The 16,940-nt window shown below is 41.4% G+C and overlaps 2 protein-coding genes across 2 annotated transcripts; one reads left to right on the top strand and one right to left on the bottom strand.

Moving 5' to 3' along the window:
* Positions 2,388-7,462, top strand: LOC8075330 (serine/threonine-protein phosphatase PP1). Its single transcript, XM_002457756.2, has 4 exons — positions 2,388-3,121; positions 4,811-5,370; positions 5,594-5,785; positions 6,969-7,462. The coding sequence occupies exons 1-4, from the start codon at positions 2,920-2,922 to the stop codon at positions 6,990-6,992; spliced, it is 978 nt and encodes a 325-aa protein (XP_002457801.1). The 5' UTR covers positions 2,388-2,919; the 3' UTR covers positions 6,993-7,462.
* LOC110433383 (peroxisomal fatty acid beta-oxidation multifunctional protein MFP2) lies at positions 7,606-14,393 on the bottom strand. Its single transcript, XM_021455356.1, has 18 exons — positions 14,090-14,393; positions 12,482-12,553; positions 12,280-12,345; positions 12,112-12,168; positions 11,955-12,022; positions 11,780-11,861; positions 11,616-11,671; positions 11,193-11,495; positions 11,007-11,093; positions 10,759-10,933; positions 10,524-10,645; positions 10,098-10,261; positions 9,774-10,028; positions 9,516-9,637; positions 9,303-9,424; positions 8,557-8,705; positions 8,316-8,454; positions 7,606-8,002 (listed from the first exon to the last, which is right to left on the bottom strand). The coding sequence occupies exons 1-18, from the start codon at positions 14,184-14,186 to the stop codon at positions 7,967-7,969; spliced, it is 2,172 nt and encodes a 723-aa protein (XP_021311031.1). The 5' UTR covers positions 14,187-14,393; the 3' UTR covers positions 7,606-7,966.

Below are 16,940 nucleotides of genomic sequence, written 5' to 3'. Positions count from 1 at the left end.
GAGTTTATGACATCGGTAGGGACGGATCCTGTGCTGGAGTTTGTGCTGGAAGCCTGGTCGTTCGGTAGTACATGGATCGACACCATGTTGATGCAATGCCGAGCTGGTCGACTGCTCTGTCTCGGCGACCACCCCGCCCTGTTGAAAAGGGATTGGATGTGCCGTGAGTAGTGAACGGCCGAGTTGTTTAGTCCATAGGGAGGACTCTGGTCGGGGTCTACCTTGAATTTGACGGACCGCCCCGTGGGGGTGGAAGTTATTGTCAGAGACGTCTCCAGCCGTTCGTGTGTGACGACACGAGTTGGCCGGCAGGAGTCAAAAAAGTCCGTCGGCGCGACTTGATCAGATCGACGCGAGATTCCATCTACCAGTCGGGAAGCTTCGAGGAGACTGAAATCGGCACGATCAGGGCTCGGAAAAGATCCGAGTCGTCGACCTTCTTTCCTTTGTAATGAGGGAGCGGTGGTCGAGTGCTCGGTGTCAGCGTGATCGGAGTCGACGCCGCCGCCGTCCCGGATCGGATCTGGGTTTCTTCTGAAGCCGTGGTCGTGAGACCGCCGCCGTGAGTCGTCCACGTGATCTGGCCGACGGTGAACGTGAGGCCTTCAGGTACGGCCGCGGAAGCTGGAATGATGACCATCTTGTTCGTCGAGAAAGCTGTACGCACACCCCCTACCTGGCGCGCCACTGTCGACGAAAGCTGGTCGGCAGTCTACCTTGGGGTATGCCCACGGTAGTAGTTTATCGGTAGACGGTGCGCAAGCTACGAACTTGATGGTGACGCAAGACACAGATAAGGTTTTTATCCAGGTTCGGCCGCCGTGTGGGCGTAATACCTACGTCCTGCGTCTGATTGTATTGTATTGTATTGAGAGAATAATGTGCCCTAAGCGGGGTCCCTTGCCCCTCCTTATATAGTCCGGAGGACAGGGTTACAGATCTGGAAACTAATCCTAGTTGGTTATAATTGCCATAGATAGTTCGATATCAATTCCTATTCCAACCGACTAGAATCCTGCTTGATCTTCACGTCTTGTTTCCTTGCGCGAAACTCCAAGCAGTCGGATCAAGCTTCGGGCTTGTCTCGTAATGGGCCAACCCTCCTGGCCCAAGTCTAGCCGTAGGGATATAGGGGTTTATACCCCCACATTTTTTAAATTTATTTTGGCTCCATTATTCTTAAATAAGAAAATAGACATTCTTATTACCATGCTTAGTACTAGGCCTCGGACTGGGCCAAAAGTGAGGCCCATGAGCCATGTCTACACCTCGGCCTTGTGGGGCATCAAGGCCTCAGTAGTTGCACGCTCACTGTAGGCCGTAGGATGCAGAATCGTTTTCTAAGGTGATTGTGACGTTGAACTGATTTCTTGTCTCATTTGGTCTTTTGATCTGATCCGGTGAGATGCATGATCGAGAGGCGTGCATGGGAGAGAGAGAGAGGGGGGAAGGGAACGATCTATTTTTTTGGTGTGTGTGTGGGTGGGTGGGGGGGGTGTTTAGTTAGCCTTGTTTAGATAGGAAAATAGTTTTTTGATTTTAACACTGTAGAATTTTTGTTTTTATTTGACAAATATTGTCTAATTATGGAGTAACTAGGCTTAAAAGATTCATCTCGCGATTTACAGGTAAATTATGCAATTAGTTTTTATTTTCATCTATATTTAATGCTCCATGCATATAACGCAAGATTCGATGTGACGGAGAATTTTAAAAAGTTTTTAGTTTTTTTGGGTGAACTAGGCATTGTTTAGATCCAAAATTTTTTTTGAATTTTGACACTGTAGCATTTTCGTTCTTATTTAACAAATATTGTCCAATCATGGAGTAACTAGGCTAAAAAGATTCGTCTCGCGATTTATAGGCAAACTGTGCAATTAGTTTTTGTTTCCATCTATATTTAATACTCCAGGCATGTGCCGCAAGATTTGATGTGACAGAGAATCTTGCAAAGTTTTTTGTTTTGGGGGGTGAACTAAACAAGGCTAAGTTCACCTAAAATCCAAAAACTTTTCAAGATTTTCAATCACATTGAATATTGTGGCACATATATGAAATATTAAATATAGATGAAAAAAATAACTAATTGCATAACTTATTTATAATTTACGAGACAAATCTTTTAAGCTTGGTTAGTCCATAAATAGACAATAATTATCTAATAAAAACGAAAATACTATAATATCTATTTTTTTCACCTCCTCAACTAAACATGGCCTACACATAAAAAAGAATGTGATCCATTAAAGTTATGAATTATTTACGGGCCAAATACATCGAACCAAAACAGTTCCTTAGTTTTTTAAGGGAGGCTGATGCATGACGGACAGTATTTAACGATTTCAGCAAACCGTGCACATTTTGCATGGATAAAACACGGGCAGCATTCAAAACACGGGTTGATTTGGATATCGGAATCAAACCCAAGACCTTACTTTATAAAGCCAAAAAAGTTGCATTAGTACCACGTAGAACAGTTCTGGTACTAGTCTTAGGGATATATATAATGCACATTCGTAGAATCCAACGGTCATCTAAAACGGCGAGTTTTGGAGAACCTGACCAACCCATGTCCGGCAGCAGACTGCAGACCGGATCAATTCATACCAGACCCACCCGCCCAACCAAACCCGTTGAAGAAACAAGCTTTCTTGCCAAATCCAACCTCGCAACGAATAGTAATCACGCCCCCAGCATCCGCACGTCCATTCCCCATCCGACGGCCGGTACCGCTCGACACGGTTTCAATGTTCCCTTCGCCCCCACACAACCATAATTGTGAAGGAGGGACCGCCAGCGTCACCACCACTATCCATTTTCATTCAATCCGTCCGCGCCGGCGCGCCTCCATTCCTCTCGTCGTTTCCCTCTCCCTCCTTCCTTCTTGGAGGACCTCCGTCGCCGAAGGATTGAGCAAAGATGATGATGACGCGGGCGTCGATGGGGGCGATGGATGCGGCGGCGGTGGACGAGGTGGTGCGTCGCCTCGTCGAGGGCGGCCGCGGGGGCCGGCAGGTGCAGCTGTCCGAGGCCGAGATCCGCCAGCTCTGCGTCGAGGCCAAACAGGTGCTGCTGTCGCAGCCAAACCTCCTGCGCATCCACGCGCCCGTCAAGATCTGCGGTGGGCCTCCTCCTTTCGTGCACCTCACCTCACCTCACCTCACCTATGCATGTGCATGCTCCCATTTTGGGTTGGGCTCCATGTTCTGTTCAATCCGGGTCGGATTCTGATTGCTGCGGCGCGGTTGGGTTGGATTTCTGATTGCTGCTGCGTTCCGGTGAGTCCGTGCATGTGCCGTGTTCATTGCGGCGGTTATGGGAAATTGCTACTTCCTGGATTCATCATCATTAATCGATTCTCGATTCATTGATGCTCGTTTAATTCCTCATTTTTACAGCAAGCGTTTTAATTTTAGGCATTGCAAGGTGCTAAAATATGCAGTCTGTGAATGCCTCGTCATTGTTCCTGTCTCATGATCGATAAGCTGGGTTGCCACGGTATTTGCTATTTGGGTACGCCTGGCCTCATCCTTTTGTGCATTTATGGGAGGAAGGAAACCGCACTTTTGGTTACCTGTTCCTGCATGCTTTGTGCGTTTTTGGTAATGCTTGGTCTGGAAGTGTAATGCCATTATCAAAGCTTGCACCCTTCCCTGATGGAAGGGTGAAAAAGATATGCTGGCTAGTGCTGCTTCTTGTTGGTGTTGGAGGTTGGTAGTCTCATTAGTATGGATTTTGGAGTCATGGCAAAAGTTGGTAGAAAAAGCTAGGCTTGGCTTGTGCGCATTGCATCATTGTTCTATTGTCTGATAGATTGTTTGAAATGGATGATTCAAAATTATTGAGTACATTCTTCAGGTGTGTACCTGGATTGCATTTCTAGTGCTTAGTTGCCTGCACTGCAGGAAATTCTGATGATTGTTTGGATCACAACTAAAACTTTGTATGTACATATGTGTTGTGAACAGAGGAAGAATAGCTGCATTACATTATCCCTATCATATGGTAGCCTCCCTGCTCCAAATGCTGCTTCACCATGGTTATGTTGTTTCTTTGGTGTACAATCTCTTCCCATTGAGTAATTTCATTCTAAAGCACACTGTCAATTTTTTCCAGGCACTAGTAGGCACCCTAGTAAGCAATGATATGACTGGTTTATGTGTAGTACTTGTGATTTGACACTGTAACTTTGGTGTACCCCTAAATCACGAGCAAAAGCTTGACATAACACTGCTCATGAATAATTTTACCACTCTGTGATTGGCTATATCTTAAGCAATCATGCATGTAGTTGAGTCTTATAGAGAAGTCAACTCTAAGCACTTACTGTCTAACCAAACATGATATTTGCTTCTGTGGTGAGGTTTATAAAACTGAAGGCCTTTGACTATTGGAATTGCATTATGTTGAATTTACCATTCTTGGGATGTTGTAGTGTACAACTGTCAGATTTTGCAGCACCATATATTGCAGATCCTATCATCATGAATTCATGATGCACGAATGGTCATTTTGTGTAAATCAGGGAAGGAAAATTACACATAGGAGAAAAAATGCCCTTTGACATATGAGCGTCCCCTTATGCTGTGCATCTCTCAATTTCATCCTGACCTTTAGTTATGATGTTGTTTCGATTGATACCTGCTTGGTTGCTTTAAATTCCTTAGAAGAAAAAAGTTTCATCTATGTATGTTGTCTTCCTGGTCATTTCTGCATATGTACAGAAGAGAGATACAATTTATTGTGTTTCGGCCTTTTCTTATGCTTTGAAACTTGTCTCTAAGGAACGCACATGCAATGTGACATGCAGGTGATATCCATGGACAGTTTGTTGATCTCTTGAGGCTTTTCGATTTGGGTGGTTATCCTCCAACTTCAACTTATATTTTCCTTGGAGACTATGTGGATAGAGGCAAACAAAGCTTAGAAACCATATGTCTGCTTCTGGCATACAAGTTGAAGTACCCTGATAATATATACCTTTTAAGGGGAAACCATGAAGATGCCAAAATTAACAGAGTTTATGGTTTCTATGATGAATGTAAAAGGAGATTTAATGTTCGACTCTGGAAGATATTCTGTGATTGCTTCAACTGCTTGCCTATGTCAGCACTTATTGATGACAAAGTATTATGCATGCATGGTGGCCTCTCACCAGAGTTGAATAGCTTGGATCAAATAAAAGATATTGAGAGGCCTACTGAAATTCCTGACTATGGTCTTCTGTGCGATCTCCTTTGGTCTGATCCTAGTCATGATACAGAAGGATGGGGGGAGAGTGATAGAGGTGTTTCTTGCACTTTTGGTGCAGATAAGCTTGTCGAATTTTTGGATAAGAATGATCTCGACCTTGTGTGCCGAGCTCATCAGGTAAACAAATGTATTTCAACCATTAGTCTTTATTTTCAATTTTCATTCTACAGTGCTGTGGGTGTTTAAGTGTGTGTCATTGGGATTTTCCCCCCTGTGTTTCAGACCTTTCTTCTTAACGAAATGATATGCAACTCTCTTGTGTGTTGAAGAAATAATATTTTATTTTCTTCTTTTGAGATTCATGTCACATTTTTTAACGTAATTGTCCTTACCTCCCTAGGTGGTAGAAGATGGCTACGAATTCTTTGCAGAAAGAAGACTAGTGACGATATTTTCAGCTCCAAACTACTGTGGCGAATTTGATAATGCAGGTGCTCTATTGAGCATAGATGAAAGCTTGATGTGTTCTTTTCAGATCTTGAAACCAAATGAAACAGGTGGACCACATTCAAGGAAACCTCTTCCAAGCAAGGTAATTATCAAGCTCCAAATGATTTAATCTTGAAAATCATTTAAATTTTCTCTTGTATTTTAATTTTTTGGGGGTAAAGTATGTTTATCCCATCTTTATTTCAGATTGTGTGTTTTTGTTGTCTCACTCTCACTTTTATTTCCCATATTTATATGAGAATGTTGGGTTTGGGCCTATATTGCACGTCCTATAGGGCTATATTTTGACACCAAGAAGCGAGTGACTTTTGTTGTGCATAGCGTGGATGGGTACTTTACTTCTCACATAGCGCGGATGGGTACTTAGGTAGCAGAGTAAATTCAACAATTGACACGCACATGTGCATAATCTTGGGCTTAACTGAAGTCACTGTCCAACCTCTGACAGATTATACCCTCCTCTCGCACTAGCATTAATTGCATAGTTTACAACGATGTTCATGTTGCTATATAATTTATACCAATGAGCCTGGCATACCTCCTGAATCAGTTTGCTTCTTATTCCATGCTAATTTTTATGGTTGTCATGCTGGACTGACATGAAATTCATGGTCCTTATAAGGCTGATATGATGACAAGGGATTATACACTCCTAATGAGGTTTTCATTTTTCCTACATCTCAGACACTTGTTGGTCCTCACAAAACTTTTCACCACAGTAGTTTACATACTATGTAACAATATCTAGCAAGTATCATCAAGCACAGAAGCATCTAATTTGTCGATGTGGGGTTGGGAGAACGTTTTGCCTGCTGAGTGCTGACCTGCTGTGAATGGCTGCCATCAATCCTTTTGTTCATGCTATGCTGATGTGCAGATTGCATCATGCATACAAAATGGAAGGCTGTAATGAAATTTTGAGTCATTATATCTGATAGTATATTTTTCCAAGTGATACACCCTGCGTGTTCAAGAGAAACAAATTTGCCCAGTGGCAAAATAATCTGTTAGCAATGTACAAATACATCTTCCCTTTAAATTCAAAACAGCATTCTAGTGTACTCAGCGGCATTTTAATAGTCATTTTCATAACTCGCATTCCTTTTGTCTGTGTGGATCCCATGTGCATGATGCATCTCAATGCACCTAGTCTTTTTATTTGCAAGCTATATAACCTCTAAGTTCATTGTTTGAAAGGAAATAATCATATTTTTTTGTTTTCAATACTTATCATCTCAAATATTTGTTTTTCCATTTCTTAATAGGCACCAAAAGGAGAGAATGTCTAATTTGTATCCAGTTATCTATACTCACAATCAATGTCAGCTCGAAGGGGGCGATCTCGTTGTCTCGGATCCACCAGGGCATGGCATTAGCATTCTACAGGCAATTTCTCTTACCCTCTGGAGCGGCAGGGCTCTACATCACTTTCTAAAATTTGTGTGGACTCAGTCGGCAACACTTACATTCTTCTGTACAGCAGCAGTGTTTCTAACTCGGCATATCGTCCGTTCTGGTAGTTCATTCCCACAGCTGCAATATTTAGTCGGGGTGTGCAGCAGCTGTTTTTTCGTTAGCTTTTTTTGGTGATGTTTGTTTGCTTGATCGCTGTGAGTTTTGTTTGCTTGTGTATCTTCATCAGGCTCTGGGGTACATACATCCTGCAATTGTGTAAATGATTTTGTCTAACGAATGTCTGTTGACATAAAGATTGATGTTTACAGTAACAACCACACTAGGTGGTGCTACTGTGCCTGTATACGTGTTCATCCATGGTCGTGCGAATTATTAAAAAGTAAAAGATGGAAACTCCGACAATTAAACATTGATCGGATACATGTTTTGCCCTTTCAAGATATACCCTAGGCTTATTTTCCGATCATGCATGACACATCGTTAGGGTTTGTTTAGAATTTGAAACAGTGCCTCAATCTCATGAAATTGCACAAAAAAAAACTGTTTTAATTTTTACAGGTGACAGAAAACATTTTTGTATTTTGAAGGGTGCCCTATAGCTGGGCTTGCAACAATATAAAGGAAGACACCACCACCGTGCTACAGTTCCCTACTTTATTTCACAGTAGCATATTGCGTTCCATGACTGATAGTGGTCTACTTCAGTCATCTACGGCTCCATGCATTCTCGCAACGCAACAACGCTGGTCTACTTCAGGGCACTCCGGATGCTCCATATTCCGCGCGTTCGCTGGAGTGTATTATTCAGTGTAGTATCCTCCGTCCACAAGGAAACCTGGTGTTTGTCTTATAGCCGAGCCTGAGCTTTCTTTGCCGGTGCACTCTGCAAATGAAATTTGATTTCGAATCAGGTGCTATGGTGATAATATAATTGAATTATGAATAGATAAAAAAGAATACAAAATGTTACAGATAAAATAAGAGGATTAGTGTAGGTAATTTAATGCCATCACACTAGCATTTTGTAAACATGCTAACTAGCGGCAAAATTCAGAGTATTGCATGACAAGGTACCCATGTGCAAGATTCAATGTAAATGCTAAACTGCTTTTCGAATGTACATACGATAGAAGTAAACTGATATGGTGTAAGACAAGGATAGCAGCTGAAACGATAATGACAAATGACTTGCTCACCAGAGGAATCCCTTTCGCAGCTCTCTCAGCGAGGTAAGAGCAAGGCTTGAAGAAGCCACCATACCGCTTTGTCCACTCCTCCAACTTTCCATGGATGTAATTTGCACCGATGGAATCTGCCCAGTATATGACACCGCCCCTGCTTGTAGCAGCGAATAGAGTGTGAGCAGTTATTCAGTTATATAATTACAAATGAACCATCGTTCAGTTGAAAATTGGACCACGGTTCTCAAAAGCAGACCTATAAGGTGGGAACCCCATGCCGAAGATTGAAGCAATGTCTAGATCAGAAGCCTTCACTGCAATACCCTCATCAAGGACTCGGCAGGCTTCATTTATCACCGGGAAAAACACCATCTCAACTATGTCTTTCTCACTTAGCTTCAGCAACTGGCACAATAGCACCAAAGTTTTCAGCGTTAGAAGCGACCTTATCATCAGTTCAAAAAAACAATATAACATTTACTTTACCAAATGTTATATCACGTCATCCTAACCATCACATTTAGCATAAATAAAAATGACTTCAACACCGTGTTGGCTATACTTCAGATAGTCTTACTATTTAATCGACACCATCAAACCACAGTTCCCTCAAAACCTGTTTCCAAACTAGTGAACCAGGTTTCTTTTAATTAAGAAGAAATATGCACCAAGGTTTGCCTTGATGAGGACTTGGACTTAGGTGCTATTGCCCTTACACGCTCAAGACAATTGAGTTAGGCACCCAAAAAGGCATCATGGCTATATGGAAAGTACATAACACCACATCTTGAGGTGCTGTATTGCTGTCAGCACAAATGAGACTGTACATTAATGACAACTTCTCAATTGTCAAGAGACTAGGAAGTAGGAACAGACAAACAAAAAGAAATTCACGAGGCCACAGCCACCAAGTCATTGTATTATTTGGAGAAAGAAAAAACTGCATATTTCTCGAGGAATAACAGAAGGGCACGGAGAGTCAAAAGGATTATGAAAGCAAACCTCAGGATCTGGTGCAACTCCTGCCATGCTCCTAGATTTTTCAATATATTTCATAATTTCAGGATCAGGAGTGGCCTTCCTCTTGCCCTCATACTTGTAAAATCCTTTTTGGGTGGCTTCACCTGAGTTAATCGTTTCATAATAAACCAATAAAGATATGAGCTGCATAGAGAACAAGCTGACAAGGCAACAGAACTGTTTGATTATGCTTACCTGCCCTATTGTCCTCCATCATCAGAGGAAGTAGCATTGATTTGTAGACCCTCTCTGAGAAGTTTTCCAGGTATTGCATGCCAGTGGCTACAGCCACACCAAAACCAACCAGATCTGCCAGTCTGGATATATGAAACAGAAAAGGAGCAACAGTTTTGAATCCATATGTAGTCACTCATAAACAACCTCATGAAATAGAAACGAAGTTGCAGAAACTTATAGACTGAACGACAATAATGCAAAGGTTCGATATCTTACCTGAAAGGACCCATGGGCATTCCAAATTTTGTACAGGCACGATCAATCTTATAAACATCCATACCAAGATCAACAAAAAAGAGTGCTGATTGAGTGTATGGAAAGAACATCCTGTTAACTGCAAAGCCAGTACAGTTCCCAACCACTATTGGTGTCTTCTTAATCTTCTTCCCAACGTCCAGCAAGTCAACAACAACTTGTGGTGAAGTGTGCTGAGTACGAACTATTTCCAGAAGTGGCATTACATGTGCAGGACTACATAATACAATAAGTCAATATAGTGATGCCAAAAAAAACACATGCATCAATTTTACGCTGCATTACCTAAAGAAGTGTGCACCAACAATACGATCTTGAGACTTTGTTTTCTCCCCAATCAGATTAAGATCAATTGTAGATGTGTTAGTAGCAAGGACGCAATGTGAAGGACAGTACTTCTCCAAGTCCGCAAATATTTGCTGCTTCAACTTCACATTCTCAATAACTGCCTGCAATTATGACAAGCAAGCTCTTAGAGAGATAGGCTATAATCAGTTAGATTTCAATGGTGCCTGTGCTTATGAGCATCATCATTCTGAGTGCCCTGTTATTGTGGCACTCCAAAATGTAACCATCAGCTCTGTAATGGTTCTAACAGCAAGTTGCTGCTAATCAATACAGTTTCCTTGTCAAAAAAAAGAATAATGATAAAGGAGCTCACTAGTATCTTTTGGTGCATGAATGATGGCAGGGTAAAGAGAAAAGACTTGCCTCTATAACGAGGTCCACATCTTTGAAACGTTCATAATCAAGGACACCTGTGACGAGAGACATAGCCTTCTCATATCTCTCTTCGGTCATTTTCCCTTTCCTTACTCGACTCTGCAAATTGGCTGGGGAAACAAAATAGTGAGTAAGTTTACTTAATATCATTGTACTGATTGAAATATCAAAATATTTTCGAAACAATAAGCAGGATTTAAGATGATGCTAAACCATGTTCCACCTTTGATTCTGTCGATTCCAGCATTTAGGAATTTCTCATTTACTTCTTTAAGTACCACAGGATAGTTACTTAATATCATTGCAGTCGCAATTCCTGAACCCATAAGTCCACCACCTAAAATGGCAACTTTAGTTATTTTCCTAGGCATCAACCCCAAGTCTGTAGCACCTGGAATCTGTTCCATGTAATAAATTAGTACATTGTATGATTCATATATTAATACAAAAAGGCATCCTCGTACATCGTACCTTAGACGTTGCCCGCTGAGAAAAGAACACATGAACTAAGCTTTTACAAGTATCTGAGAAAAGCAGTTCCTGGAAAGAAGTTGCTTCCTGCATTTTCATCAAGTAAATGTGCCCAGAATTTTGTAAATGCTATCCATCAATAAAAATTTACAATAAGCATGAAGAAACATAAATCATATCAAGTACCTTCCAGAGTCCAGCTCGTGGTCCTGCAACTATACCTTCTTCAATGACATCAATACAAACAAGTGGGTGATGTAGATTAGCTGCCTGCTTTTGAGCTTGAGCTCTTGCAAACTTCAGAATTTCCCTAGCCTCCCCAAGAGGTTCTAGCTTGTCAGTCTTATAAAGGCTTTTGATCCAGGGCCTCCTACATTCATATATATCCAAAGCCCATTGACGAGCAGTATTCACCAAATCATTAGGAGAAACCAAGGCATCAACCAGACCCAGTTGGTGTGCCTCACCACCCTTGATTGGCTTAGATAACTGGAAAAATGATACACAAATATTAAAATAATTGGAGCAGCTCGACACATGTAAAAGAAGATACTGCCAGAAAACATAATCCTGAAGCTCCAAAGAGGAAGGAAAGAAGCCAGAGCTTACCAGCATCATTTCCAAAGATTTTGTCAGTCCAACTAGTCGTGGGAGTCGCTGTGTTCCTACAGTTAAGAAATAGGGAACCATATGGTTGAAAGGATGCTCAGAAATGAATCTATTTGTACCTAGGACATTAAGAAATTCTTGTATAAATAGTAACATGAATATACCTCCAAATCCTGGAATAATTCCTAATTGAAGTTCTGGAAGACCTAATTGAGCTGTTGGAGTTGCAATCCGTGCATGGCATGCCTAAATGAATACATAAACATTTTCATTAATGTTATCACCTCTGAAATAATGAAAATTAAATGACGGTCACAAGGACATAAAACAATAAAGTACCATGGCAACTTCTAAACCCCCACCAAGAGCAAGACCATCAATTGCTGCCACTGATGGCTTTGTAGCAGCTATTTAGGACAATACATAGGAAAATGATCAAAACAATTCTTCAACAGAAAATTAATAACCAGTCCAGAGAGGTGAATGAATTAAATACCTTCTACAGTATCTGTGAGAATATCTATTGCTATGTAACCAACCTTTGGTTGCATTTCTGTTAAAAAAATAATAAACCAGTTAGTATTGAGAACTGTAAATAAATTAAGAAACAATTATACGATGAGATAGTGCAGCGAGAAATGGAAAATAGTAAAGTATAACATACTTTGGCCTCCCTGAAGACCACCAAAGGAACTAATATCAAATCCTCCAGAAAATTTCCCTCCTTTCCCTGTCATAGGTTATAAAAGAAATATTGTCGTCAGGCAAACAGGTGGAGGGGGGATTGAAGGTGCTGCAGTCTGGTCTCTGCCTTCCAAAATTGACACATGTATTGCTTAAAGGAATGAACTGCTTTATATATATACCTGTAACAACAATCGCTTTAACATCGCTTCTCCGAAATGCTTCTTCATAGCTTTCCTTTAAGCTATATAGGACTGAAAGAAAAAGAAATGCAATTTTGAAACAACATACTTAGCAGCAAATGTTAAAGATGCAATGTACTCTAAATTATAATACTGAATCTAATGATTTGAGAATCATTCTGACTGGCTTATATATAGATGCATTTGAGGAGCCTTACATATGTATTTTTCTAAGTGCAATGACCCTAAACAACAATAGCTTTAACATACTTAGCAGCAATGACTCTAAATTATAATACTGAATCTAACGATTTGAGAATTATTCTGACTGGCTTATGTATCGATGCATTTGAGGAGCCTTACGTATGTATTTTTCTAAGTGCAAACAGGAAGAGATGTTAGTTCATCAATTGTCTGTGCTATATGGTTAATTGTTTGTGCATATAAACTATATGTGTACATTGCATCGGAACATGCAAAATGCCATATAATCTAAGTGCAACATTATCCTTTCTTTCTGAATGAAACTATCATGTTTGTAATTATTCCATGTTTCTAGAGTTTTGAAAATTGTGCATATACACCCAACACAACAGGAAATCTTTTTGAAGTTCCATGTAGTTAACACTGGATTGCGCCATGTGTAAACTGTAAACGAAGGATATTTTAAGATAGCAGTGATTTGGATGCAAATAATGGGATTTATTTAATGTTTTTAACTAAATCTTAAAAACTCCAGAACCATCCACTTATAACTGGGAGCAAGTGGATGAAAATATGCAGACTATAAAAGTTACAAATTGTAATCATTTGCCTTTCATATTTAAATATTCAATGTTATAAGTTGTTTGGCTGATAGGCTATGGCGGAAAGCACTGTTCGCTGATTTGGTGTGATTGAAAAACACTGCTGAATGGGTGGCAGATTCGGCTGATAAACTCAAGTGAACATAAGAAAGAAAACATGATAAACAGGAGAAAGAAAACAAAACTAAAAGAACAAGGTGCTTTGTTATCACGATTGAACTGGAAATTTTGTTTCAGTTATTATATTCATTTCTTTTATTCACAGGAATACAGATTGTGAAATCAGGATACTGAAAAACAGAACATATAACCAAGATTTAGTTCATACATTGAACTAAAGTGGTAGGATTTTGCAAACAGCCCCCAAAACCACTCAGCATGACAACATCTAAAAAAAAGAGTAGAAATAACGAGGTTTCTCGCAAGATGCAGTTAAATCACACAATTGGTACATGGCGGTATAGCAAACGCACCATATATTTCACAGCAGATAACTTGGAACTACGCCAAGTGCCAGTCCCAATTCAAAATTTGCATAATAGCACTTTAATTCAGCAAATAAAATAGTTAAATTGAGAATGTCTTTACAGTTCCGCATAGAGCCCCCCACCCATCCCAAAGGGCGCAATTTTGGATCACGTAGATCACGGAGGGCAAAATTAAGCACAGCAGTGGCAGGAATCGGCATAAAGGAGGTACTTGTACATCTCCCCAAATCGAATTCGACCACCCGCGGACCTCAAACCCCAATCTCGCATCAACCAGCCGCCAGGGGATGACGGGGTTCAGCGGAGTACCATACCGTCGATGGAGAGCGAGTTGACAGGCGGATTGTGGATGGTGATTACGGCCACGCCGTCAGCGCCCACGTCCAGCTCCGTCCTCCCCTTGGCCGCCATCGCCGCCGCGATCTCTTCTCCGATGGTTCCAAGGTTTCTTGCTGCCGTTGCTTTCTTGCAGTTATGGCTTTGCTTGGAGTCGGGAGCTGGCAAGCTACTACTAGTGCCAGCATTTATCGGGACCTCCCAATTATTATTTATGGCGCGTACCGCAGGCGGTTAACGCTGACGCGATGTGCTCATCTATCTACTATGCTCTGTTTCCCGAGAAGGCATGGGACTCGGGGACTCGGCTCAGGTGCTGCGAAAATTGAGTTTGTAGATTAGGATATTGTATATGAAGATAACTTCGGTGCGTCAAAGGATCATATGCAGATCTGCATTTGTGTTCGTTTTGAATTCTTGTACAAATTCTACAGGCAAATTACCCTATTCATTGTTTTACCGCGAATTCTAGAGGATGTGTCGTATGAAACGTAGACTGTATTTAACGGGAACAGACCGAACAACTTGTACTTGTCGGAACGTTGCGATCGTCGCAGATATTTGTTGCCTGACGCTCTAGAAGACATAGAACCTGTGTGTTTGGTTGAAAACCTAGCCTAGCTATGGCTCACTTAGATTAGTTTTTAAGGCGTTTGGTTGTCTAATATAATATTACGGGATTGGGGAAAGTTTCTGGCCGGTTCTTTCCTGACTAGAGTCAGTATTACATATAAGCCCTCTTACAAACTACTATTTACATCAACAGCTCCCCCTCGAGATGGGCTAAAGATATCTATCATGTCCATCTTGTTACAACTCAACTCATTCTCACTAGGCCCTAAACCCTTAGTAAAGCAGTTTGCTAGTTGACCACGTGATTTTACATACTCTAGCCTTAAAACCCCACTATCAAGCTTTTCCTTGATGAAAAATCTATCTATCTCAACATGCTTGGTGCGATCAAACTGGACAGGATTATTTGCAATGTTGATTGCAGCAACATTGTCACAGTGAAGCATCATGGTCTCATTTCTCAACACTCGCAGCTCCTTCAACAAGCCTTTCAACCACAACATTTCGCACAAGCTCAATGCCATTGCCCTATATTCAGCTTCTGCAGTAGACCGTGCCACAACTGCCTGCTTCTTGCTGCGCCAAGAGACAAGATTGCCGCCCACAAACACACAATAACCAGATGTGGACCTTCTGTCATCCCTACTACTTGCCCAATCTGCATCACAATATCCTTCTAGGTCTAAATGCCTGTTCTTCTTGAACCACAACCCTCTTCCAGGTGTCCCTTTCAGATACCTCAATATTCTGTAGACCAACTCCATATGTCTTGTTCTAGGATCATGCATATACCTGCTTACCACACTTACTGCATAAGAAATATCAGGTCTTGTATGGCACAGGTAAATCAATCTTCCAACTAATCTTTGATATGTTTCTCTGTTGACAGAATCTCTAGACTCAGCACTAATTTGATGATTCTTATCAATTGGAGTATTGCATGGTCTACATCCTAGCATCCCAGTTTCTGTCAATAAATCGAGGACATATTTTCTCTGAGAGAGAACTATCCCCTTTGGTGACCTGGCAATTTCAATCCCAAGAAAATACCTAAGTGGTCCAAGATCTTTTACATCAAAGGTTTTCCCAAATTCTCCTTCAACCACTTGATTTCCTCCGCATCATCTCCTGTAATCACAATATCATCCACATATACCGCCATAACTGTGATAAATGTCCCTCTATGCTTATAGAAGACCGTATGATCACCATTGCATTGAGTGTATCCCATACCACAAACTGCCCTTCTAAACCTGTCAAACCACGCCCGAGGTGACTGCTTTAGTCCATACAATGACTTTCTAAGCTTGCACACCTTCCCCGCAGTTTGACTATTTGCAAACCCCGGTGGAATTTCCATATAGACTTCTTCCTGTTGGTCACCATGAAGAAATGCATTCTTTACATCCATTTGATGAAGCGGCCAACCAAAATTAACTGCACAAGAGATCGAGGTCCTAACTGTGCCCATCTTTGCCACAGGAGCAAAGGTCTCATCATAGTCAATGCCATATGTTTGACTATATCCTTTTGCAACCAATCTTGCCTTGTACCTATCCACCTCTCCTTTTGGATTTTGCTTCACAGTGAAAACCCACTTACAACCCACTGCTCTCTTCCCCTTTGGCAGTGGGACCAGTTCCCATGTCTTGTTCTTTTGAAGAGCATTCATCTCTTCTTCCATTGCTGCCTTTCACTTAGGGTCCTGTTTTGCACACTTCCAGTCCCTTGGAATAGGCACTGTTTGTAGTGATGCAACAAATGCTCTATATGCAGGTGAGAGACGAGAGTATGAGAGGAAATTAGCAATGTCATGATCTGTACTAGGATGCTCAAATCCATAGCGAACAGGGGTTTTCCAAAATTAGATCTAGTATCTCTACGTTGTGCAAGAGGTAACTCTACATGCTCAGGAGTAGAAGGGACATTACCACTTGGCCCCAGGGAGCTCAATGGAGAGAGGATCGAGGAGAGATTTGGGACTGATGAAACAGACTGTTGTAGCTGTGATGTACCAACTTGCTCCCCCTGACTTCTAAACATCCTCCTTCGGTACACTATTGGCTCCTTTGCAACTGTTTCCCTATTCTCTACCAAACATGGTGGGTTCATCGCAACAATCACCTCTTCACCCCCTTTAACAATCATCTCCTCACCCTCATCACCGCCAGTCATCTCTCCATTCTCAATCATCTCACCACTCCTCATATCCTCAGCATTATCTAGATCCACCTCCTCCTGAACTTCAGACACATT

This window comes from Sorghum bicolor, chromosome 3 (genome assembly GCF_000003195.3).
Source record: "Sorghum bicolor cultivar BTx623 chromosome 3, Sorghum_bicolor_NCBIv3, whole genome shotgun sequence".
Lineage (NCBI taxonomy): Eukaryota > Viridiplantae > Streptophyta > Magnoliopsida > Poales > Poaceae > Sorghum > Sorghum bicolor.
This window is presented reverse-complemented; position numbering and strand designations above follow the sequence as displayed.

Excerpts from the sequence above, each read along its gene's own strand:
- LOC110433383 (XM_021455356.1), bottom strand. The coding sequence starts at position 14,186 with ATGGCGGCCAAGGGGAGGACGGAGCTGGACGTGGGCGCTGACGGCGTG. Across the intron at positions 10,029-10,097 it reads GTTGGTGCACACTTCTTTAG|TCCTGCACATGTAATGCCAC; the intron begins GTAATGCAGCGT and ends TGTATTATGTAG. Across the intron at positions 8,455-8,556 it reads ATGGGGTTCCCACCTTATAG|GGGCGGTGTCATATACTGGG; the intron begins GTCTGCTTTTGA and ends TGCTACAAGCAG.
- LOC8075330 (XM_002457756.2), top strand. The coding sequence starts at position 2,920 with ATGATGATGACGCGGGCGTCGATGGGGGCGATGGATGCGGCGGCGGTG. Across the intron at positions 3,122-4,810 it reads CGCGCCCGTCAAGATCTGCG|GTGATATCCATGGACAGTTT; the intron begins GTGGGCCTCCTC and ends TGTGACATGCAG. Across the intron at positions 5,371-5,593 it reads TTGTGTGCCGAGCTCATCAG|GTGGTAGAAGATGGCTACGA; the intron begins GTAAACAAATGT and ends TTACCTCCCTAG.